Source organism: Zophobas morio, unplaced genomic scaffold (genome assembly GCF_036711695.1).
Source record: "Zophobas morio isolate AGI-343-1 ecotype UQ-CSIRO unplaced genomic scaffold, CSIRO_AGI_Zmor_V1 ptg000046l, whole genome shotgun sequence".
Taxonomy (NCBI): domain Eukaryota; kingdom Metazoa; phylum Arthropoda; class Insecta; order Coleoptera; family Tenebrionidae; genus Zophobas; species Zophobas morio.
In genome coordinates, this window is record NW_026972151.1 from 2213422 (window position 1) to 2238261 (window position 24840).

The 24840-nt window shown below is 34.0% G+C and overlaps 5 protein-coding genes across 6 annotated transcripts; 3 read left to right on the top strand and 2 right to left on the bottom strand.

Annotated features, from left to right (window-relative positions):
- Positions 1-31: 31 nt before the first annotated feature.
- Positions 32-6601, bottom strand: Psidin (phagocyte signaling impaired). Its single transcript, XM_064073716.1, has 10 exons — positions 6384-6601; positions 6038-6262; positions 5477-5969; positions 5246-5427; positions 4939-5195; positions 1561-1900; positions 1335-1504; positions 1073-1287; positions 492-1023; positions 32-440 (listed from the first exon to the last, which is right to left on the bottom strand). Exons 1-10 carry the CDS (start codon positions 6448-6450, stop codon positions 99-101), a joined length of 2823 nt encoding a protein of 940 aa, XP_063929786.1. The 5' UTR covers positions 6451-6601; the 3' UTR covers positions 32-98.
- A 5915-nt stretch (positions 6602-12516) lies between these two features.
- LOC135142089 (uncharacterized) lies at positions 12517-18340 on the top strand. Its single transcript, XM_064073750.1, has 3 exons — positions 12517-12706; positions 16436-16657; positions 17495-18340. Exons 2-3 carry the CDS (start codon positions 16437-16439, stop codon positions 18228-18230), a joined length of 957 nt encoding a protein of 318 aa, XP_063929820.1. The 5' UTR covers positions 12517-12706; position 16436; the 3' UTR covers positions 18231-18340.
- A 679-nt stretch (positions 18341-19019) lies between these two features.
- Positions 19020-19449, top strand: LOC135141990 (NADH dehydrogenase [ubiquinone] 1 alpha subcomplex assembly factor 8). The gene is made up of 2 exons (XM_064073620.1): positions 19020-19104; positions 19189-19449. The coding sequence occupies exon 2, from the start codon at positions 19252-19254 to the stop codon at positions 19447-19449; it is 198 nt and encodes a 65-aa protein (XP_063929690.1). The 5' UTR covers positions 19020-19104; positions 19189-19251.
- A 1-nt stretch (position 19450) lies between these two features.
- On the top strand, positions 19451-21004 carry LOC135141989 (GPI mannosyltransferase 1). Its single transcript, XM_064073619.1, has one exon. The coding sequence runs from the start codon at positions 19451-19453 to the stop codon at positions 20882-20884; it is 1434 nt and encodes a 477-aa protein (XP_063929689.1). The 3' UTR covers positions 20885-21004.
- A 64-nt stretch (positions 21005-21068) lies between these two features.
- LOC135141988 (zinc finger Y-chromosomal protein 1-like) lies at positions 21069-23017 on the bottom strand. 2 transcript variants are annotated; one of them, XM_064073617.1, is made up of 3 exons: positions 22912-23017; positions 22720-22861; positions 21069-22668 (listed from the first exon to the last, which is right to left on the bottom strand). In XM_064073617.1, the coding sequence occupies exon 3, from the start codon at positions 22658-22660 to the stop codon at positions 21128-21130; it is 1533 nt and encodes a 510-aa protein (XP_063929687.1). In that variant the 5' UTR covers positions 22661-22668; positions 22720-22861; positions 22912-23017; the 3' UTR covers positions 21069-21127. The 2 variants fall into 2 exon arrangements, with proteins under 2 accessions (XP_063929687.1, XP_063929688.1); XM_064073618.1 differs by having other exon boundaries at positions 22720-22857; positions 22912-23015.
- Positions 23018-24840: the final 1823 nt, after the last annotated feature.

A 24840-nucleotide genomic window follows, 5' to 3' on the forward strand; every position in this document is an offset into this window, starting at 1 on the left:
GCGCCTGGGTTTAGATGAATGATACAACCACTTAAAAACCACAATTTATTCAACCAATCACGATACAATGTGTCAAAAATGGCACATCTTTTTTTATCTTAGGATATACTATTCAACATTTTAACCTTACTTTTCAAAACACACTGCATTTCTCGGCAAGCCAAAACGTAACTGTTTACGACATTTTCACAAATGCTATGTCCGTCATTATTCAAATTTAACGCCTCAAACATACCTGATAAATCACTTGACACACTAAAATTAGACCATGATTGTAAAACATTATTTAATACGTTAATGTGCGTTTTAAAACTGTTCGCGAGCCGATTCACTAGTTCTTTCGATGACGACTCGTGCACTCTCTTTTTACCTTTTTTACCCTGTGTAGGTTTTACCAGATCATTGCACAGCAAACATACTAACGACGCCAAAGACACAATCTGAAAAAAAAACAACAATCAACTAAAGCCCTCCCCATAACTCCTTCATACCTCCACAATATTTACAACGTACTCCATGTTCTCGCGTCTATACACCAAATTCGCATTCTTGCCATCGCTCGTCTTCTTCTCCACCATCTCCAACGCGTCCTTCAACGTAACCTCGATCTTCTTGACCAAATCGTCGCTGACGCCGCTCTCTGATGATGCCTCTAACAAAATACGAAACGTGTTGGCGATAATTTCGTAATGGGGCGTGTCCAAAGCGACGTGTAGGCGTGACGGAAGAGGTAACGTGACTTGGTTCTGCCTTAAAGGCGTGTACTTGCGATTTCTGCTCTCCTCCCACAAATCCTCCCAACTATTCAATATGTTCTTCAGCTTTTCGACGTGCTTCGTTCGAACACCATCTGAAGACTTGATTATATCTACAGCTGATGCCAGCGCCCACAAAACGGACGCTCGCAACTTGAGAAAGACTAAGTTGTGGGTGAAGAATTTCTTCACGTCTTCGAATTCTTCCGGGGGACCTTCTAAGCGCTCGGGATCCCAAGTAATGTAACAGCTAAGGTCGTGATTGTCTCTGAAAGGTGGGATTATTTAACTCCGACTCCCGGCCAATCGACACTTACCTCAGAGCCTCCCACTCAATATTATTATCCTTCGGTGATATGTCGATATTGTACAGTCCTTCTAAACTTGTACATTCCACTAAACTCAGAACTATTCTATCTATTGCTACAGTAGTGTAATGCATACTGTTATTCAGTCTTTCCCTGAAGTCCATGAATTCATCCAATTTGATAAACGAGCCATATTTGTACGAAAAGGTTATATGATCAGAACTCTGCAAATGTTCGGTCAGAGTACATCACATTTGTTTTCCCCACTTACATCTTTATAATTTGACGAAAAAAATTTCAGCGTAACGTCGAACAAATTCGTACACACCGAATACAAACCCAAGGTTGGCAACCTCGCACAGTGAATGAAACCTAACGAATCCAATTGTAGGTGTTTCGTGTCTAAACTATTATACATGTTTTGAGCACCTAAGCAACCACCTACAAAGCATGAACGGAGTCGGTTTTGTACAATACTTACCTATACTTATACTTACCAACTGTATGGTAAAGTCTGACACACAGCAACTTCGCGTGAAAATTACTCGGACTGTTCTTTAGCATGTTCTCCAATAATACGAGAGCGGCAATTATAGGGTCCGAACTCTGTTCGGTCCTTGATAGGTCGTACAGAACGTGTGCCGCTAGTAAGGCGTAGGGATCTGAAGGACCTAAATCGGTCGACAGTAGATTTGTGCCGTATGTTTGGTAACCATGTTCGTAGTGAAGAGAAAATGCTGTTACTAAAGCTTTTAGATGGTCAGAGGTTAGGTTTCGGTGAGCTCCACATAAGCGTGACAGTTGGAGAGCACATAGATGGCGCTGCATTTGCTGTTCCTGGAAAGAAATTTGACCGCTACTAACTTAAAATCTTCAGTTACTATCCCCGTAACACAGATAATTTCTACAAACCACACATAGGTTTTAACAGATACGTTGCTATCTTCTCAGTATTTAAATTAAAATTAAACTGCGGGTAATTCAATATGACAGCGGGACTGTATTTCGGTGTACCGGGTGTCAGACCTTAATTGATAGAAAAGAAAGACTTTGTGTGAAAATATTGCATATACCCAGTGTTCCAGTTTACCAGTTCCACTATAGTATCTCAGTCACTTGAAATATAGAAGTTTCAAATTTAGACCGGATAATTAGTATAAAAAAAGTCGACAAAATCAATTTACAAGTAGCATTATAAAGCTTTAAGTTTTTTTTTTTTGGAAATGAGATCAAATCTTTTTCGAATAAAATAGAGCACGTTTTTCGAATGTGTTCAAAAGATTTTTTTTTTTTCAATGGTTGAGCACTTGTGAGTTATTTGGGTTAATATTTAAAGAAATTCGGTAGTGGATTCCTATTCCTCACAAATACCTCAATTATTTAAAAAAGCACAAATTTGAAATTTGAAAAAATATAAAACTTGATATGAATTTGTTTGACAAAATAGTTAAATTGCAGCATTTCCGTTTAATTTTTTAATTATTTTAAAAATTAAATTTTGAAACTTAGTGCTAAAAATCGACACAAAAACTATATAAACGGGTATACTGCAAAATTACAGGGATAGCGCAATTTACAGAAATAACATACAGTCTTTAATCAATGGAATGGATATTTTTTAAGTATTTCAAACAATATATTTTTTCTCTTTTTAGTAACATAATATTTCACGAAAGTGTTAGTTAAGTCACGATACTCATTTTATAGATTTTTTTTAATGAATTAATTGTTTTGAGATATCAGTAAACATCGTTATTAAAAATAAAATAAAAAAATAAAGCACCGAACCAAATGAGTTACAGACCAAATGCCACACCGCTGGAAAAAAAATCTACTTAATACCCTTAAAAATCATAACAGTTGTTATTTTTGCAACAAACAAAAATATAAAGCTAATATGGTACATTTTATACACTTTTTTGTTAATTAAAAACTTCTACCCTTTCATAAAAGTGAAATATTTATCTCACCGGACTGGCACAATATTAAAGACAATAAATCTAAAGTTTATTTTAATCACTACTTGACTCTTAATTGAACCAGGATCAAGTTTCTCGTTAATGATAATTGCACTTAAAGTAGTGACAAATTCATCTAATTACTAAGCAAATTTCGCTTGATCAACGGTTGATTAATAATTAAGTTATTCCCGAAGGTCATTGTAAAAAAATTGGTCGAAGGGTATTTCAACAGAACTACCCTCGCCTTTGAAGTGCAGTCAAATAAATCGCACTTTTTCGAATTTTTTTTTTTTTTGGAATTTTTGTTTTCTGATAACCTCTGTAGAGTAAAATCTAGTGGCGTAAATAACGGTCCCACAGCTTTTTTGACTTGAATTTTTTAAGTTCTTCAATCTTTCATTTTATTGTTTCTTCATTTTGTCGATTTCAAATTTTTTGATTTATAGATTTTGCAATTTTTCGAATTGAGTTTCTCGAGTTTTTAATTTTTAATTTTTTCATTTGCAATTTATTGTTTCAGTTTTTATTTTCTTTATTTTTACAATTTTTCAATGTTCCGATTTGATGATTTTTTGTTTTTCTTTTCTACAATTGTGCGATATCTCTTCGAGTTTTCATTTTTAAATTTTCCAGTTTTCCAATTTTCCAACTTTCGAATTTTTAGATTTTGTAGTTTTTCGACTTGAAATTTCACGAGTTTTGAACTTTTAATTTTTTAATTTTATTGACACTATGTTTTTTATTATAATATCTCTTGTTCTTTGTGCTAAAAAAAAACAAAGATTAAGCCCCACCCCTCCCGCTTTCAATTGTGATGAGCTTTTCAATCCTAATCAGACGGAGGGGTGGAGTTACATCAAAATTTCTCTAGAAAATTCTACCCTTTTAAAAACATACATATTTCATATGGTAATTTCTTGTAGAAAAATAAGAATTTTGCAACTAAGTTCCACCCTTTAGCTCACATCACAACAGAAGGGGTGGGTGGGCGGGGCTTATATTTTGTCCATTTTTTCTTAATTTACGAACTCTTTTGCCAACAAGAAACTGAAAACATGCTACCCACCCGCCCCGCGTCAATTGTGATGAATTTTTCCTTCGTTCTTTGACCGAGGAGTAGACCGTAATTGCAAAATACATATTTCTCTACAAAAATTTACCATTTTCAACATGTTTGAAGGTCTGGGTGTGAAAAGAATGCTACACGTATGTAAAAAAGGCAAATAAATCTGTCAAATTAAACAAAGCATAACGTTAATCAGGTGATTAAAAGTACGGTACAAACGGGCATTACAATTTGAATAACTACAAAATCGAAAAAACGAAATTTTGTAAATTCGAAATACTGGAAATTAAAAAATTTGAAAATTGGAAGATCGAGGAATAAAAATGTTACTATTTGTTTAATTATGGCATAAAAACAAAGATATTTCCAACAACATAAAAACTCAAGTAAATTTTACTGCTACTGCTTACTTTTGCATTTTATGCCCAGTACCCGGCAAACGCTTTCCAGCACGCCACTGAAGCAATCGATATCTCGGAGAAGCTGGAAGAGCCATTTATGGCCTATTCAAAAGCACGTTTTCAAACTATCAGCCCTCCTATCATTCCACCTCCATGGTTCTGATACACATTTCGAAATTTTAAATTTTTAGGATTTAATTAATGTTTTATTTAACAGATAAAAATAATTTTGACAAAATCACTGTCCCTTTTTTCAAATCAGGAACGTACATCCAAATTTGTTTTGAGTCTGACCGTTTTTTTGTTTGACAAAATAAAAATTACTCTGCTATTATGGTTTTCAGTTATGATGTCAAATAAATGGTTTTTGACAACTAGTCAAGAACGCTAAATCTGCTTTTGACAAGTAAAAAAACTTATTTTTTGTAGTAAATGTAAAATACTTACAGATTGTGGCACACTTGTTGAACTTATCCCCACATCCTTAATTAATCTAGCCGACAATTCAGCCTTTTTCTCTCCATCTAGCAAACTTAAATATAACCTCAAATCTGATACACAACATGGCTTATGCCCAAACTTCCGAAAATACTCAATAAAAAGCTCAATACTTTCACCAATAACGTCACTGGGGTCAACGTTGCGTTTTATTAGCTTTGAGCACAATTCAAACCTTGCCAAATATGGCCCTCTGAGCAAAAATCCTACAAAAACAAGTGATTTTATTGTAACTATATTTTTATAAACCAAGTACCATTATCAGCCCCATTTTCAACGATTCTACAAATAAACTCATGACACTTTTCAGGAGTATCATCCACAGTCTCTAAATCATTTTCTGAAGTCCCGTTATCATGATTATTCTCACATTTGTTTGTTTCCATTAACTCAAACACCGAGTTTACATATTCTTTCCAAATGTCCCATCGATCTACGCTAGAAACACGAAAAATAATGCTCGATCATAAACCGCGCTGATATTTACCTGTCAACAAGGATTCCCTTACACAACAAATTAACTTCATCCCACCTTTCTAAAGGTACAAGATACTTTAACCGACTCTGGGGGATGTTGCTACAAGTTAATTTCGTCCCCAAAGGGCCATCTAAAATCACTAAAATCTCCTCAAACTTCCCTTGCAATTCGAGAACCATAATGTACAGCTGAACCTCCTGCTCGGCATCAAGTTTTCCATCAACTATAAGTTTCTCCATCATTCGTTCAGCGAGACTTAGTAACAACTGGCGCTTTTTGGGATCATTTTTGCCCTCCCCTCTTGTCGCTTGCAGGATTATGCTCATAACAGCCCAGCAATAGTACGGAGTTTTCGGTTTGTGCTTATACAAAGTCATCGCGGTTTGCTGTTGCGACTTAAAATCAAAAATGCGAGCGTACGACATGAATAAATGCGTAAACAATTCCTCGTTTGTGGGGTCTAGTTTAACTGCGGTTTCATACAGTTTGCAGATTTTTTCCACTACAACAAAAAAGTTGGGTTATGTTTGACTCTCACACTTGCATGTTGCAAAATTGGAAGATACACACGTTGTTGCAATTCCCTATAGCAAAGCGTCATCGCTTGCAGAGTCGCGTCGTCGGTAGGCCTTTCTGCAGTAAGAGCGTCCAAAATATTGGCAGCTTCGGATTCTTTTCCCATTCGATGTAGAGTGAGCGCTTTGAGCGCCTTCGCGCACTGCAAGTTCGGTGTCTTCTTCAAGACTTTATCACATTCTTGTAGAGCTTTCTTATTATTGCCAATATCTAACCAGTCTGAAAAAGGAAAATTAAACATAACCTCACTTTTTCCGGTGAAAATTCGAAACGTTGGCCTCATTTTGAAAAGCTGAGGAACGCGTAAGGTTACACAGAGGATTATTTCAAACGAACTTACCATATATTGGCCGCAGTCGTCTTTCGGCTACTGAATTATCCTGCACGTGTTGTCCTTTCGAACTCATGTTGGTTATTTTAGGATTAAAAATGTACGGTTAAAATTTGACGGATAAAAATGTGGAACTGTTTGTGTGTTTTCTTTCAGGATTTTCGTGAAATTCGAACGAAAATAATTTGTTGGGAAAATAGTTTGTTCTTCAAACCGCCATGATTGATTTATTTTTCAGATTCTGACAGATGGAGGGGGTATCAAATGTCACTTGTTAGAGGCGGGAAAAAAAACTGTTTTAAAATTTTTATTCGTGTTATTATTAAAAATAAAATTACAACTTTACTATTTAATTGAAATTTAACATATGGGAACCTATTTAGTGCCGAAATGAATCGGTTTTCATTAAAACAAATATTGTCGCTTAAACTTATAGATTATTATAAATAAAGGTTGTTCGAGTGTTATTTTTTATTTATTTGTTTTTCGACGGATAATAGGCACCTAATAATAAAAAATAAGCATAAAAAATTATAACATTCTCGTATAAACAATCCATAAATTTTTGAATTTTAATTCAAATTGAAAATTTTTCAGTTCACTTCTGTTGTAATTAATTTCTCAAAATATATGTTTTGAGATCAAGAAAGGCACCAATGTATTTAAAAAAGGTGGGCGCTTTGGAATTAATAAAAAACTATTATTGACTCCTCGCCATATTTGCAAATTTTATCTGTTTTTAAATTTGTAGTGCACAGAAATATTTTAAATACTACTAGCTGCCATTTTTGGTTTATTAACATGACTTTTTGTATAACTATGCCACAATTTCAAGTCTTGCCTTATTATGAATTATTATTATGACTCAATGCATGAGTAATGAACTAGAGGTAGGAGTCAAGCATTTGGCGTAATTTATATCGCGATTTCAAACGCATTTTACACTAGAGGTCACTCTGTACGTTAGTGTACCTACAAACTGAGTTCATACGGCTTACATTAAGTTTTCTCACTACTTACCTTATCTGAATAACAGAACTATGTCATTTATATTAGCATTGTTTAAGTATATTATATATAATATACTTAAACAATGATATTAGTTTCAAGACCTACGAATTCATTCGTACGTATGGATTCAAGCATCTGCCCTGAGTCCACTGCTGTTTACATTAGATATATGTGAATAAGATAACAACTGAACTAAGTTCGTAGTTAAAATTTGACATTTTTTTTTTTAATTTTTCATCAAAAGTTTAGATAACTTTTTATCAAAGATCATAAATCGAACAGCGTTCAAAATAGGATATACCTACTTCTTTATTATTAAAAAAAAAGTTAGTACAAATTAATGCAAAATATATTGTCGCTATATTCTCTCAATAAATGAAATAAAATAAAGATTTATTTATCATTTCTACTATAACAAATTTTAGGCAGAATAAGAATTCTAATGTTATTAACTCATTAAAAGTGAAAATTTTGTTACACTATTAAACTGAACGAGATACACAGGGCCGGCTTAACACGGTAAGCGAAAGATGCACCGCATCGGGGCGCCCGTGACAAAGGGCGCCGGGCGGTGGGCGCCACCTATGCTATTATATTAACTCTATAAAAAAAATTAATATTAGTTTTGCATTGAATCACTACCAATAAAATATTATAGCAGTAACAGACCAAGGCGTCCATCGAAAACTTTTCAGAAAAAGCTACATTTTAACATTCCACTATGACCACCAAAACAGATCCCAAGAAGTCAATTCCTGCCACTTTCAAACTGTAATAATTGAAAAAAAGTGCGCCTTTAGGTTGGGTGATGGAACCTTTAGATCAATACCGACAAAAAATAACCAGATTTATGATGCATTATCTGGGTAACAATTTGACGAGACAGCGGTATAACTACACCCAGATGTTTTTCCTAACGTTTGTCACGTTTGTTTTTACCATAAAAGTCCATGTCGGCATACTTAAAAATTTTATTTTCCAAGTCTAGTCGGTTGGTTTTGGTTGTGGTTGTTCAACAGTTTTGTTATATTTTTCACTGTTCCTGTTTGTAGCCGAATTTGGTTGTATGTATCATTTCGTGGCTTTTTGTCATCATTAATTTTAAATTTAAATTTCGATTAACATTGAGGTAAGTCTAAATTAAAAATAACTTTGAAATCGTATCAATTTTACAATATTAAAAATTGAAAAACGTTTGCAATATAAATATTTTTATATCTATACTATATATAGTTTAGGAAATATCGGTGTACCCTATAAAATTTTATTGACAATAACGAGGCGGACAGTAGTACAGTGGTAAGAAATATTTATGGCTCACACCAGTCCCCCCGAATTTGTAGGAGAACATTTAGCAGGTAATTGTACGCATAGGATGGGACTTCCGCTGCTTTAGAAATTTAAGATCTGCGGATTACCGCCATGCGACAACTTTAAGTTGTAAATATCTCTTGCTATTGTACTACTGTCCGTCTCGTTATTGGCAAGAAAATTTTATAGGGTACAACGATACTTCCTAAACTATAGAAAAGTTGTTGCCCGCAGCTCCGTTTGCGTGGAATTCGCAATTAGGACTCATCACTCATCATTTTTCATACATGATCGTTTTCCGGGTTGGAACCGTGTAAATTGGGTTTTTGGGCTCAACGTTTCGCACACTTTCGTAAGTGGCATCTTCAGGAGCAGGGTTAAGAATAAGGCAAAAGCGCACGGTAACTCAGTATGTCAACCATACCAGAGGCGAAACTCTTTTGAGAAATTACACGGTTCCAACCCGGAAAACGATCATGTATTGAAGCCTCCGAATTATCATTTTTCAACTCGTTCACTTCTCCCTCCCCAGTGAACCCGTCTGACTTAAAAACTGACGGCATTTCTGCACAAAGCTTCATCCCCTATTTTGTCCCCGTAGGAGCGGAATTTCCAGAAATCTTTTCTTAATGGGTGCTTATGACACAAAAGTAACCTACTGTCCAAATTTCATGTTTGTAGCTTCAGTAGTTTAGGCTTTGCGTTGATGAGTCAGTCAGTCTGTCAGTTAAGACAAACATTTTTATATATTACGATTGATTCATCATAATTTTATGCATGTTTGTTAATAAAAAGTATCTCTCTACAAAAATATGTGATTACAAAATTTTATTTGTTTTTTTTCTACAATTTTTTTTTTAAGGGCGTTGAACAGTAAGTTTGCATCGGGGCGCCTGGTCCCTTAGAGCCGGCCCTGGAGATACACGATATAAATATCTGAGAATTATGTATAACAGCACTGTGAATTTTTTTCACAGGCTTGGGAAAGTTTGAGGTTTGTATATAAGAAGTAATTTTTTAAATGTTTTTTATGATTAGTTTTTGAGGTACAGAATCCCAAAGAAAGTTCTGTCGTCTTGTCAAAAATGCCACTGTTGTAATAAGTTAGCGTTACATTTTCTATACCACTACAATTTTTTAATAAATCTGACGTGATATTGCACTCAGAAAAAATAAATTTAATGTAAAATAAACCTAAACTTGACGACAGCTAGTTTTTCCAAATAATAGGAAGGATAAAATTGGCATTATTGAAAACGGTTTTTAAGTTACAAAAATTGTAAAATTTTTATTAAAAATGTTCATTATAATTTTTCAGCATTTAATTGACAAAAATTTGATTTCTAGTAAGCCAAATCTATAATAAGAAGCTCATTCTAAACCCGTTACTACAATTATCAAACAATATTTTTTTATATTATTTGTGCTTCCTAACAGAAAACGATAAACGAGACCTAGTTCACATAACGCAACACAATTTCAATAGTAAATTAATGCAAATTTATTCTATCAATATTATTTAATCGTTAAAATGTAACCGTCAAAGAAAAAAAATATACGTAACTCGTTCACGAAGCATCTGTAGCCTGGTTAGAGAAACTTAATTTTTGAGTAGTGGATTCAAAATAACTTCCTAAATTAGCTACTTTTACATTTAGATAAAAATCAAGCGATAAAATGCGGAACGAATTAATGTTTTTTACTGATTTTGATTTTTATTGGGGAACTGTTCCCAGTTTAGGTATAACAAAAAAAAAACAGCATGTAACATGACATCGAAATCACCACATTTTTTTGTACTACATATACTATTATACAGAGTGGCCCAAATAAAACAAAACAGACGGGACCGTAGGCGCTGTACTTGATTATCTGAAAAATGCCCGAACAGATCGATTTTTGATTCAGTTTAACGTTTTTTCACTTTCTTCGTACCTTCTGATTATTATGTCACATAAATGAAAACATTGTATTTGCTATATATAATCTGTTTCAACTAATCGTAAACTGCGACAATATTCAAAACAATGACAAGAGTGCTGTTTTAATATTTTTTGTTTTTTACTAACAAATAAAATCCTAAACGATAATCCATTTTGAGAAAAAAGACCTTGAAAATTTTCATTAGTAAAATTAATGACTTCGTGGGCCGGGAGTTGTGGGGTTTAATTTGTGCTTGTTTTTATTTTATGTTGTTACTCGTGTGTTCGACAGGCTGAATTACGAGATTTATTGAGACAATCTCGCAACGTGGGATGCACACCAAACCCGGCTGATTTTGATCTCCACTGGATTTGATATTATTTATCTATTATGTTAATTTTACACGTGCTTTATTATAAATGTAATTAGCGACCGGTTTATGATGTAAACTTGATGAGATAAAATTTGGAGTAACCAGTAATTTGAATTCATATAAATTCGAAAAAAATGTAGGAACTGAATTTTAAATTGACAAAAAGGCACAAAAGTTAATTTAAAAAAGTTCATGGGAAGACCCACGTCTGCGTGAACGGCGCAACTTGGTTAAATAGCTAGCTGTTTTGCGAAGACAGGGTAGAAAGTATAATATGCGGCAGATTTTTTGGGCATAGATATGTGGCGTATATGTGTTATACCTATCAACAGAGTAAAACCATCGAAGAAGCTTGAAAGTGTGTTTATATATCATAATTTAAATTTACCACCACACCATCGTAATGACTTGAGTATTTGGATCCAGTTATTATAATGAATGAATTTGTGTATTTAAATTTGGATGTTCAGATATCTGCTTTTGATTTATAAGTAGTAACATTTGATTGAAAACTGGAGGAGGGTTTGCAGTGTCAAATTTTGGCGGTATGTTTGGGTTAGCACACAGTGTGGTGAATTTGGTCTTTCAACAACCTATTTATAATCTATAATGTTAAAACTATTTCGAAATCAACTGTTTAAACCTTTAAGTATCAATGACAAAGGACATGTGTGCTTTAAATATAAATTAGTTCCACTTAGATTTTACCATCATTAGCTACAATCTTCAGAGAAATGATTTATTTATTTAATTAATTTTAATGAAATTAACTTAAAAAGTATTTCTTTGATCACATTTTTTACTTTCCATTAAATTAATTACTTCCCCAGCGATAACGAAGGAAAGTATTCTAGCAAAACCATTTAGATGATTGTCCAATTTCATGTTTCTTAGCGAATCATTATATCAACATTACGCAATACGTAAGTGTCCTATTTCTGTGCGTCCGTCTGTCGTCTGACAGTTTTGTCCGAAACTATTAAATTTCGTTCAGAGACTCCATTAATATTAACTACAGCTATATATGTAATTCATTAATTAGAATGACTTATTAAACAAATTTTTCATGAAAATTACGCAAACATCTTAAATTATATGAACACATTTATTTTCAAAAAACAACTTTTGTAATTTATGGTCAAATATTTTATTTACATGGCAAAATTGATATCGTCATCCCAAAATTATGTACTTATTTAAAAATATACGTTTACAGATTTTTTTTTTTTAATCTGTAACACAGCTAGCTGCATTTTGACTATTTTCATATTTGACACATTAAAATTACAAAATTAATGTATTTATCACCCCTACAAACTTGATGGACATCATTGGTATTACATTTACACACAAATACATGCTGTATTTGCTATGCTTCCGAAGCGTGGAAGTTCTATGTAAACGACTTTACACGTTTTTTTCCTCTGAACTTTCACACCTCTCTGCCTCTCTCACTTTACGATTTTCTTAAAACTGGAGCTTATAGTAACGGTACCGGAAACCTACCATAAACCATAACAGACCCATTCTTCCCACGGCAAGTAGGCTACGGTGGTAGCGTTGGGTGAGTCGACAAGTCGATGGACTCGGATTCGGTTGTGCGGCTAGACGGTGAGAGGTTCTTGTGCTTGGTTTAGTGACATAGTGTTCGATTTTCCGTGGTGGCGAATATATGGATGTGAAAAAGTAAAAAACGACAAAAAAAGACAAAAAGGTGAGCCAAATATTAGTGAATGAAAACTGATTCCAAGAATTGGTGAATGGTCAATGATTAGTAAGGGATGAATCACTTTCGAAGAGTTTACTTGTGATAATTCGTGTCATAATCTAATTATAGTCCTTGGGTTAGTGAACGCTATTAATAATAATAATTAGTGAAGTGTCCATTGTTAAAGAGCCGAAAAAGTCGAGTTGCTAAACTTTCAATTACGACAATTTTGTTGATTTCATACTCGGCAAGGCACGCACTAGCGTCCTACTTGCATAGAAAGTTGTCCAATTATGTATGGAAATTCTATTATTTTATTTATTGATTTAGCACATAATCAAAATTAATTGTTCGGACACTCTCACGTTGGTATAATGTCCCACTCCCCTTAAATGTTGCGGGAAGCATAAATTTACAAAACTGAAACTAATTAGGATATGCTGTAATTTTCCCAGGCTTTTGTCCGTGTAACTGCAGTAAATAAAAAGTAAAAACTAAAATAGAAACCTTGTACAACATATAATTTTTTTGTTATTTTATTCTTTGTTGAAGTAGTTATTAATTTGGTTTAATTTAAAAAATAAAACAATCAACAACTTTTTCCACTTTTTAGTTTTTACTCGAAATTACTTGTGCGAATATATATTTTATAAATTACTTTTGCTACAGTTTCTTTTGATAATTAAATTGAAACAAAAGCATAAAGTAAAACCAATTTCTAAGAAGAAATTAGAAACTTTATTTACCTCTGATTTATAACTGTCATTGCCATGGGGAAAATATGACGTCAGGATTCTTTTTTTGGATCAACATTTTATTTGTTTATTAAACTGCTTCCACTTTTCAACCACAAAACGAACTTCTCTCTGTGAAATTAATTTTGATGCTCTAGTTAAGTTTTCATTGGATGAAGTATACCTAATAGAACAGATAATTTAGTAAATATTAATCTGCAAGGTCCAAAAATTACGAAAAAAAAATAGTACAACGCTGAGTAGTATTCCTAGATTACATAGTTAAAAATAAAACATTTGTTCCCTTCAAACCATTCAAAAAATTGATGAGGACATCTCCAATATTTTTTGAGTAAATGATCTGTGTACATGATATGTTTGTTTGCCTGTGGTTTAAAATTTCACTCCAAAATTTAATTATGTGCATAAAAATTATTCTTACGTCCAAGAGAGCTTTTGAAATTTTGAAATTTATCGTAAATAAAATTAGTGAGTGGAGATGTTGTAATTAAACAAATTAAATCAAACCAAAATCTGCATATACAAACAGTTCTAATGGACATACTTAACGCTTATTGGCTGGGCGTTACCTACTGTTGCCATGGCGACGACATGACGTCATCAATGATACGTTTTAACGGAACAATATTATGTACTTTTATATTTCTTATCCTAATATTGGCGATTTCTGGATTTCATGGTTGTGACGCTGAAATCCATTAGTAAGCTCTTACTTAAATGGATTCTAGACGGTAAACATCATAAAATCGTTAATTATGACACATACCTAAATTTACAGTTTCCACAATTATTTCAAAAATCCTCGCTGGTGACTTCTGGTTACTATAAAAACCGCTATCAATATTTAAATTAATAGAAAATGAGACTTTTAATTTGCCTTACAAAACAGTTGTTGCATTTTATTTTGCTTGATATAAATATTTTAAAGTCTTGTTTTCTACATTACTAAGTAATTTTTTACATGTTTCTAATTTCTAGATCTAAATGTCATTCCGTCTAGTTACAATAGTCTACAACAATTTATACCTTTTTTGTGTGCACATTTTACCTAAATCTTTTAATTTAAATCTAATGTAAATATTTCTGAATAATGATTTGTTCTCTAACTTTTCATTAGACATCTCTTTGCAGTGCTTGTAGTAAGATTTATGTTTAAAAAATATATATTCAAATAACTATTTTAAAGAATCAAATTTTCCTCCTCCGAGAATAAAATGGAACTGGACCCATTTCGTACGAGTTGCTAGAAGAACTCGAGGGAAACAGAAAGCGTGCATAATCCACAATCTTTCTTAATTTCTGGTGAATGTATCAAAAAGTTTTTTAAACGGTTGTGTGGATGTTATTTTAGAACAAAATTACCAAAAATTATTTATTTCTATTTATTAGAATTTACAGATTTTAATATTGTTCTACTTTTCACATTTCGCAACTTTTGCTGCTGCTGGTAGGTTGTTGGATGTTGGTTTATTTCAAAACGCGAAACTTGATGACTTTTTTAATTGAACACCCGTTACTTCTACCTACACATTGAGCTTTAGTAAGACATTGTTATACGAGGCATATTCACAAATTTATACTGCAGTGCATTCTACCTACATATGTATAGTGACTTTTAAACATACATCTTATCTTTTAAACAAGTCGTTATAAAATCCGACAGTAATTTATCCACATATCTGCAGTAATAATTCTTTTACAAATTTTTTATACAGAATCCTCCTACACTGTGAAACGTTTATTGTTAGTTAATTATTGCACCTGTTTGACAATTTTTTTACGAAAACAATGAGAGGTCAACATTCGCCATTAAACTTTTGCCGACTTCCGTCCAAGTCCAAACAAGGTCGGGCGTAGGTCTATCTAAATTACAACAATTCATAAATTTTAATGAAATTTTTCACAGTCCAAAATCAAGGACTCCGATCATAATCATACCTACATTAAAAGAAACGAGTCCGCCAAGTGAAAACCTTCGATTTTTAAAGCGATTAAACGCAAATGACACGTTTAAAAATAAAAAAATTAAGAAATGCATGCATATGACCTTGCCGTTCCAGTTCCTCCATAGAGAAAATTAACATGAGGAAATTAACGCTGCAAGTGTGTTCTACTTATTTTCATTATCATAACCTCAATTCGTACGAAAAAAGTCTGCCTCACAGCGCACAAATCCGCACTTTCGTTATGCGAATTGGTCACTTTCGTTAAATATCCCGGAGCCCTTCTCATAAGAAAGCCCAGTGATAATGTCACTTGAAAAGGCTGCTAAGTTTCATAATACAGTAATTAACCTTATATAATTAAAAATTACTGATACGGCAACCATTCACTTATTTTAATAAAATCTTGATAATTACACAATTTATAAAACAGTAAAAAATAATGCATATGATTTTATCAAACGTTACTTCATTTCCATATTCAGGTTTTCGGTAACCACGTGCCAACTTACTTAATAGTACAACCCGTCGACTGCAACGCAAAAATTTCACCAACTTTATGTAATAGTGATGTATCAAAAAAAATCCTATGGGAACATTCCAGTTTCGCTTTCTTTTATTATATCCAATCGTTTCCTAATGCCAATGAAATATTTAAATCTATGCAACGCCTACTGAGTTTCACAATGACAATATACTTCCACTACCATTACCGTATGGTATTGCGATAATTTACCACACAATATATCTAAATGATTGCATGCTACATGTAATTTAAACGAACGATTCCCATTTAAAACATTTCGCTCTATTTGTTTACCGCATTTGTTAATTAGTAGCGGAAATAAAGACAAAACTGTTTTTCCATATGGATGCACCGCAGTAAACGACCTTTTATTAGACATGCAGGACGCGTGACTATTAATTCAATATCAAACAACTGTATAAATTTTAATTTTTTTCATTTGGAATGGGAACTGCCATTAAGTATGTATACAGTGTTGGGAATTTCCATTAAAATTTACTTTCTGCCGTAGGATGTTGGTCGGCCTGTATGCGATCGTCGTCGCTTTTTTTCTGCCTCGGATCGCCGCCCATGGTCGTCTCATTGAGCCGCCAAGTAGGGCTTCTGCGTGGAGATATGGATTTGACACCCCTCACAATTATAACGACCATGAACTGTATTGTGGGGGGTTTACGAGGCAATGGGTGAAGAATGAGGGGAAATGTGGGGTTTGTGGTGATGCCTGGGATGTTAAGTGAGTTAATTATCAATTAATTAGTACTTACTGGAATTACTTAATTAATTAAAAATAATTGTGCAGTATCTTTATTGTCTGAATAATTAGTATTTGACGGAGGATGTAATTTTGTACAATTAATTATCTGATTATATATTTACTGTAGTTGTTTTAAAGAATTTAAATGTGTAAGTAATGAATTTTTAAATTTTATTTTAATAATTGCAATTTTGAAATAAGAAGATAAAATCTGAAGAATGGTTTACTTTGAAAAGAACAACACTTTTAAAACCTCTTATTTTATACTAACTGATGTAAATCTGACTTTTAGGGAAAAGTTATCATACCAACGGAAACACTTTTCAACTGCCACTAAATGTAGACCTCTAAAAAAATTTTATTTTCGTTCAATATGATTTGGAATGTGTCCCTTATGGGTACCATTAAGATACGCCACTGGAAACTGCAGTCATATTCATATTATTGAAAGACTATTATTGCTAAACTGTCACTCAATTTTTTATATTCATTCGTCCATGTTCACACACTTATGCGTTGAAAAAAATGTGATATTTTTAAAATTTCTTATTCTAATTGACGTAAATCTGTCACACAAATAGAAAAAATCACCTGTCAACAACTGTCAATCAACTGCAATGCCAACAGTATTATTTAAAAAATTAATTTCATGACCCTATGGTATCATAATTTGAATGAAGCAGGTTGCTTTGGAATGAACTTAGTTTACCTTTCGGAAAGGATAAAAAAGTAGGTAAAATAAAACTCTTAATTAATTAGGGAATATTAAAATAATAATAATAATAATAAATGACACTAAAAATCCCTTGCTTTCAGAACACCCCGGCCCCACGAATTTGGCGGCACTTACGGCCAGGGTCTCATCGTCCGCAAATATGGCGTCGGCTCCGCCATTACCATCCGCGTGGAACTCACAGCCAACCACTTCGGCTACTTCACCTTCGCCATCTGCCCCAACTATAAAACCACCACACAAGAATGTCTCGACAAACACATTCTACAACTAGCTAAACCCCAAGAGGGCGTCGACCACCAAGGCATTCGTTTCTACCCCAAAGCAGGCAATTCGGTCTACGAAATGAAATACCGCCTACCGAAAAAATCGTGTGAGCACTGCATTCTTCAGTGGCGCTACATCGCGGGCAACAACTGGGGCAACTGCCCCAACGGTACGGGGGCTGTGGGTTGTGGCCCTCAGGAAGAATTCCGCGCCTGCGCCGATATACAGATATCAGGCAAAGGGGTGGAGACTATGGTGCCGGAGGTGGAAACTACGACCACGACTACCGTGGCCCCGCCCTCATGGGAGGAGTCGCAGAGCCCAGTTACTGCTTTTATTATCAATGTTGTTTCTTTTTTAGTAGTGTGTTTAGTTTTGTTCCTTTTATATTTTCATTTTTACCGAGTTGGTAGACAACTGAAGGATTGGTTGAAGGGAAAGGGAGAGGGAGAGAAGGTGGTGCCCATTGCACCGCCGAGGACGAGGAGGCCGAAAGGGAGCGAGAAGGAAGGGATGGATGAGGTGGATTTGGGCGGAGACAGTGTGGCGTAATGGGAGGAGCTGGAAGTGGTTTTGATTGATGAATAATATTTATTCACCCATGTACGCACTGAGTTGGCACTGATGTATTTATTGTAGGTTAGATTGTAAATAAAGATATTACGTAATTGAGAAGTTTCTTTCGGATATCGTACAAGATTTTTATTATACATATATATACAGTGAAAACATTTACTTAAACCTGACCCCTTTCCATATTATAAATAAGAAATGTTTATCATTTCATGTGAAAGTTTTTAAGTTTTTTAAATTCGAACATCAATTGTCAATTGGGTACCAATCGCGAAATTAAAATCACTAGAGCTGACTAAATAACTAAATATAAAAATAACCGACAAGCTACTTAAGCCAGTGTAATAAATCAGATTAATTTTTAACTATTAGAAAATAGTTTTAACAATGATTAAGCTCTTTTTCTTTTTTAACATTCATCTGATGATTTTCATCACAGTATATCGGAACAAATACTACCAACCAGGTAAAATTAAAATTCCCTAACTCCTAATCTGTCATCGGAAAGTCACCCGGTGTTTTGCATCCCGAACGGATGAGACTTACGGATCTCTTTGAGCGTTCCTTTGTCACCCTTAATGCCTAAAAAAGATCCTTGCAAAGTCTTCGCTTGCCGCATCCAAGACTGTCTCAAAGGTATGTCTTAACCTCAATTTTCACCATTACATAATTCCTCCCCTAGAGAACAACTTTCAAGAATCTGCTTGTCGCGAAGCCATCGAGACCCTTCGCGAGTGCTGCCGCAAGTGGCACAAACACAGCCTCGTCTGCGACGGCATCAAAATCGACCCTCCACAACAGTCCCAATGAAACAGCCTAAAATCCTCTACAAAGACCGGCCCCTGATCTACAGGTATCCACGAACAAGTTCCGCCGTACTCACCACCGCCGGTTTACTTATTTTCTTTTCAAAACCTATCTATGACTTGTGCTTCAGCGACCAACAAATTGACATCGAGGAGTTGAAGAGAACACACAAGTCCAGGTTTGCAAAGTCGTAATGGAGTCAGTGCAGAAAGCCAAGCAGAGGTTTCGGCAGTACCCTGCTCTTCTGGCAAAGTGTGGTAAAGAGGCGACTGCATATGCGACGTGCGTGTTGAAGAGAGACAATGTGAATTTGAACGATTGCAAGGAGGAGTTTGTAAAGTTTAAAAGTTGTTTGCAGAAGTCAGCGGCGAGTTTGAAAACTAGGTTGTAATATGGCGTGGCGTCGGTTTTCTAGCTTTGATTATAGAGCGCACTTGCTTGTAGCGTTAGTTGTTAGGTTGGCACTAGTGGCGTATGGGGTTTACCATGATAGCGTTTCTGCCGTACCATATACTGATATTGATTATAAGGTTTTCACGGATGCAGCGAGGCACGTTCTTGAGAACAGGTCGCCCTATGATAGACACACATATAGGTATTCGCCTCTTGTAGCATATATGGTTATTCCAAACATATTGATTCATCATACGTTTGGGAAAATTTTCTTTTCTTTGGTTGATTTAGTAGTGGCGGTTTTAATTAGAGCAATTATAAAGACGACGCTTTTGGAGTACCTTCAGTACATGGGAGAGGGGGACAACAATAAAAATTGTGCCCCTATTACTAGAGGAAGGAAAAAGTCGAAAAACAAGGGAAAAAAGGATAGGAAGAACGACGAAATTGAGATATCTTCCAATGTGGGAATGATCGTGTGGTTATACAATCCTTTGACAGTTGCTATAGGTACAAGGGGAAATTGTGACTCTGTCGCCGTACTGTTTGTTTTGGCAACACTCTATATGTTACAGTGCCAAAAAAAGTATTTCTTGGCGGGGTTGATCCACGGTGTTTCAATACATTTCAGACTGTACCCAATTATATATAGTCTCACGTTCTATATGTATTTAAGCAAATTTTCGTTCTATTCTTTGGAAGATCGTCGCAAACGTCAAAACTCAATCACCGTGAAAGAAATAACAGAACAGGACATTCGGGCCGTTGTTACGCGAAAACCCGAACGTAAAACCATCTTTAAGAAAAAATACCTTCTCTATTTGGTGCCAAATTTCGACCAAATCCGTCTTGTCCAGGGTTGTATTCTCTCCCTTTTCACTCTCATAGGCGTTTTTTACTATCTCTACTCGTACCAATTCCTCCACGAAACATATTTATATCACTTTGTACGAAAAGACACGCGCCATAACTTCTCCCTCTACTTCTATCTCCAGTACTTAACAGCATGGATCAAGAACATCGGACTTTGGCAAAAAGTTCTAATAGTCCTCCCCCAAATCGTTCTCCTTCTTGTTTTTTCCTTCCGTTACGGTTTAAATCGCTTCTCTTTAAATTTCTCGGTACTTACACAGACCATAGTTTTCGTGGCTTACAACACGGTGCTAACTTCACAGTATTTCGTTTGGATTTTGGCTATTTTACCATTGTGTCTTTGGCAGATCCGGATGAGCACAAGAAACGCCCTTTTTCTGGTACTGGTGTGGTTTGCGGCGCAAGGGGCGTGGCTTCTGCCCGCCTACTTTCTTGAGTTTCACGGACAAAACACGTTCTTGTTTATATGGATACAGAGTGTGTCCTTCTTTTGTGCCAATATCGCCATTCTAGGGAGGTTGATAATGTTCTTTATGCCGATTAAGAAAAAGGAAGTTTGAGGTGGCCCTGATGGGGGACTTGGTCGTGATAGTCGGTGCTGCGTCTACGTAGTGATGTATAATGTAGTGTATATGTGTATTTATACCATTTGTAAACGAATGAATAAATAAGAGTACGAATTTGTAGTTTTTTACTGGGGAAAGGGAAAAGGGCAAACATTGATATAATCACGTAAAAATCATATCACAGTATCAAATATATTATAGGTTTTTTACAATTTCAGTTAATTTCTGTGTGGATGATTAATTTTTGGTATTCGTTTCATTAAAGTGGTGCGTTTTTATGTGTCTCTTCAAATTATATTTTTTCTTGGCTTTATAGGGACACTTTTTGCATCCGTACCATTTCATTTCCCGCTCATCTACATGATGTATATTGATGTGAGTTTTTAAATTAGAAATTTGTTTAGATTTGTATGCACACTTTTCACACCTATGCCATTTAATATCTTCTCTATCCATGTGATGTGCGTTTATATGATTTTTCAAATTAGTCGTATGTTTGGATTTGTATGGACACTCTTTGCATTCATACCACCTTACATCTTTATCTTCTAAATGATATGTAATTGTGTGGTTCTTTAGAGTCCAATTTTCTTTAGTTTTAAATGGACACTTTTTGCATTCATGCCACTTGACACGTTTTTCCCCTAAATGGTGTGCTTTTATATGTCTATTTAAAGTCGATCTTTGTTTAGCTTTAAATGAACAATTTTGGCACTCGTACCATACAATATCCTTCTCATCCAAATGATGCGCATTTACGTGCTTTTTTAAATTATAGTTTTTTTTAGTTTTATATGGACATTTTTTACATTCATACCATTTAATATCTTTTTCATCCAAGTGATTTGTGTTTATATGACTTTTCAAATTGGACATTTGTTTAGACTTGTGTGAACACATTTTACATTTATACCATTTAATGTCCTGCTCTTCCAAGTGATTTGCGTTTATGTGATCTTTCATATGGGATATGTTTTTTGTCGTATATGAGCATTTTTTGCATTTATACATCTTAATAACCTGTTCATCTAAGTCGTCTGTATTATCTGGGTATTTTCGGCATTCAAACCACATATTATGTTTATCAAAATGATGCCGACTTACATGTTTTTTCAAGTCGGAATTATGTTTACTTTTGTATGAACAATTGTCACATGCATACCACTTGATGCTTGTTTCATCTGTGTGCTGTGAGTAGACGTGTGTTTTTAAATGAGATTTCCTTTTAGATTTGTATGGGCATTTTGCACATTGATACCAGAATATATCATCATCATTCAAATGTTTTGCAATTTTGTGTATCTTCAAAGAGTATTTCCGCTGGCATGTGTACTCACATTGATCACATTTTTGCCAGGTAACAAAATTTTGTTCACGCTTCACTAGTTGTGTGTTTTCTTCATTTCCAAAACACATTACCATGTGTTGGCACCATTTAAGTGAAAAGTGTGTCTCAAAGTTGCACTTGTCACAATTATAATTTTTAATTGTGAAATCCAATATCATTTCTTTTTTAATTTTATGAAGCTTTTGAATGTGATCTTTGAAATGAAGAGTTAATTGGGTTTGGAAATCACAGTCTTTGCAGTAATATGGTTCAATGTTTGCATTTTCGCAGTTGAAGGGCGGAAATGATGATAGGTGGTGATTTCTCGTGTGATTCACCATCAGAAAAAATGATGTTGTGAAGTATGGACAGACTGTGCAGCTATGGGTTTTTTCAGTTGACGGTTTTCTATGTACGTAATTCTCGGAGTATTCCAGAAACATTTTGGTACCTAAATTTTTTACTTTTAGGTACATTGTGGAAGCGACTCATTTTTCCTTACCTATACTTTGAAGGCAAAGTGCTAAAATGTCAAGAAGGGGTTTCCCGTTGTAGTTCCGGTAAAAAAGTTGTCATTAAAGTTGTACACACATAACCTCAAATATATGTCTTAGAATTCACATAACAAGAGCCAGAGGACCTAGCTGTAAATATGATAGCAACATGAGCAATCAAAAACAGAACTGTTACTAACGTTCAATGTACTATTACAATTGTACACTACATCACAACTGATCACAACAGAGTCAGTACATAACACCCTATGTAATACATATTCTACGACAAGACGCGATAGGCAACACATAATACATTGTGATCCAGCTTAATTGAAATAATCGTGTTAAATTCCGTTTATAATTTTTTGACTATTCTATGTTTCCAGTTTCCTATTTCCATCAGATAAAAATAACCGTACAATTTCAGTGGCAAAATAACATAAAAATCGGAAACAAGTTTAGGCGCCCCACGATGATAGCAATTTAACTGATGATAATTTTCAAAGTCCGTTCTGTCATAATTTTGGATCAACGGTTTAAGATTAGTTTAAAGACCATAAATTAATTAAGCATTTTCAATCTCGAGTAACGAGTAATGAAGTATGAATAATACAATAACTTAAGTAAAGTTATCCAGAAATTTAGATGTCGTTATTTATTGTCGTAAAATTGCGTTAAAACCACGACGGTTAACAATCCTGACATGAAGAGTAAATTTACAAACAGTGAAATAAAATTATACGTGTTGAGTGTTGGTGCACTAGTCAACAGTTTCACGACATCTCAGATTAGAAAATCGTTAATAAACTGAGCGCTAAAGAAAAGCCCGGAAGAGGAAGTCGCGATGGGCACTCCAGAACAACCTCGATCACGAAATATCTAAAAAGGAGCGCGTGGCTGTTAAAAGAGAAGTAGAGTCTAGTCTAATCCATTCCAGTCTAGTCGGATTTATTCTGTACATAATCGCTGTATAATTTTGTATTGCAGTGAAATAAATTGTTGAGTTTTACCCACGCCGATTTTAACACCCGTAAATTCTAACAATATTGAAATGAGTAGTATTTACTTGAATGCGTGAAAATCTAATAGGACAGTAAAATGAATAAATGGACAGTTACGTGTAAGCAGTTACTAACTCAAAATCAGTCCGCTAGAAATATTGGGTTAAGTAGTTCTCATACACATATTTTTTATTTAATGTTAGCGGAACTCGAGTAATTATTTTTGACAATTTAAATTTTTATTATTATTTTTTTATTGGAATATCTAGTAGTGTTTTAAAATACTGTAGACTTTGAGTGAAATAAAGGAAATATTTTGCTATGAAAATATATCTTTTTTATTTTTTAATAGAAATATAAATAAAATTATTCCAACGATGTCCAAAGAAATATTAAAAAATATATTTAAACTTGTTGTATAATAGAGACAAAAAATTGGTTGAAAGTTATTTCGACAAAACTTTCCTAGCCCCTAAAGTTTTAGTTGAGCAAATACAACTTCGAAAAATTATTATCAACTTTAATTTTGAGAATTGTTTTTTTTTTCTTTTTTTTCATCGTATCTATATCTTTGTAGTCAGTTTTTCCATACATTTTTTTTTTTTTTTGATAACGTCGTTAACATTTTAGCGAGGGCATTTCTAAATGTTATGAAAACATCAATCTTCGGATATGCTAGAATTCAACATTTTCCTCAGTTTTCAAGATTTCTAGATCTTCCAGATTTTTCACACTTGCTACATATTTCCAGATTTTCTAAAATTAATAGACTCCAAGAGTCTTTAAATCTTTGAAATTTTTGGAATCTCTGGAATCTTTAGAATCTCTGAGATGTATAAGATAATAATTAGGGTGTTCAAGACCCCTAATGATTGGAGGATTTATAAAAATTAAAGGAAGCATTCTTCAGATTTTTACGATTTTTAGATTTTTACGATTTTTGTTTTGTTTAGAGTCTTTGGAATCTTTAAAATTTTTGTCGTTTAAAATATTTGGAACAGAATTTTAAAAACCTTTTTAATGTTTGAATCTTTAGAGTATTTAGAATCTTAGTTTTCAGAGTCCTTAGAGTTTTAACAATCTTCGGAAATTTGGATATTTCAGAATTACTAGAAATTTTATAAA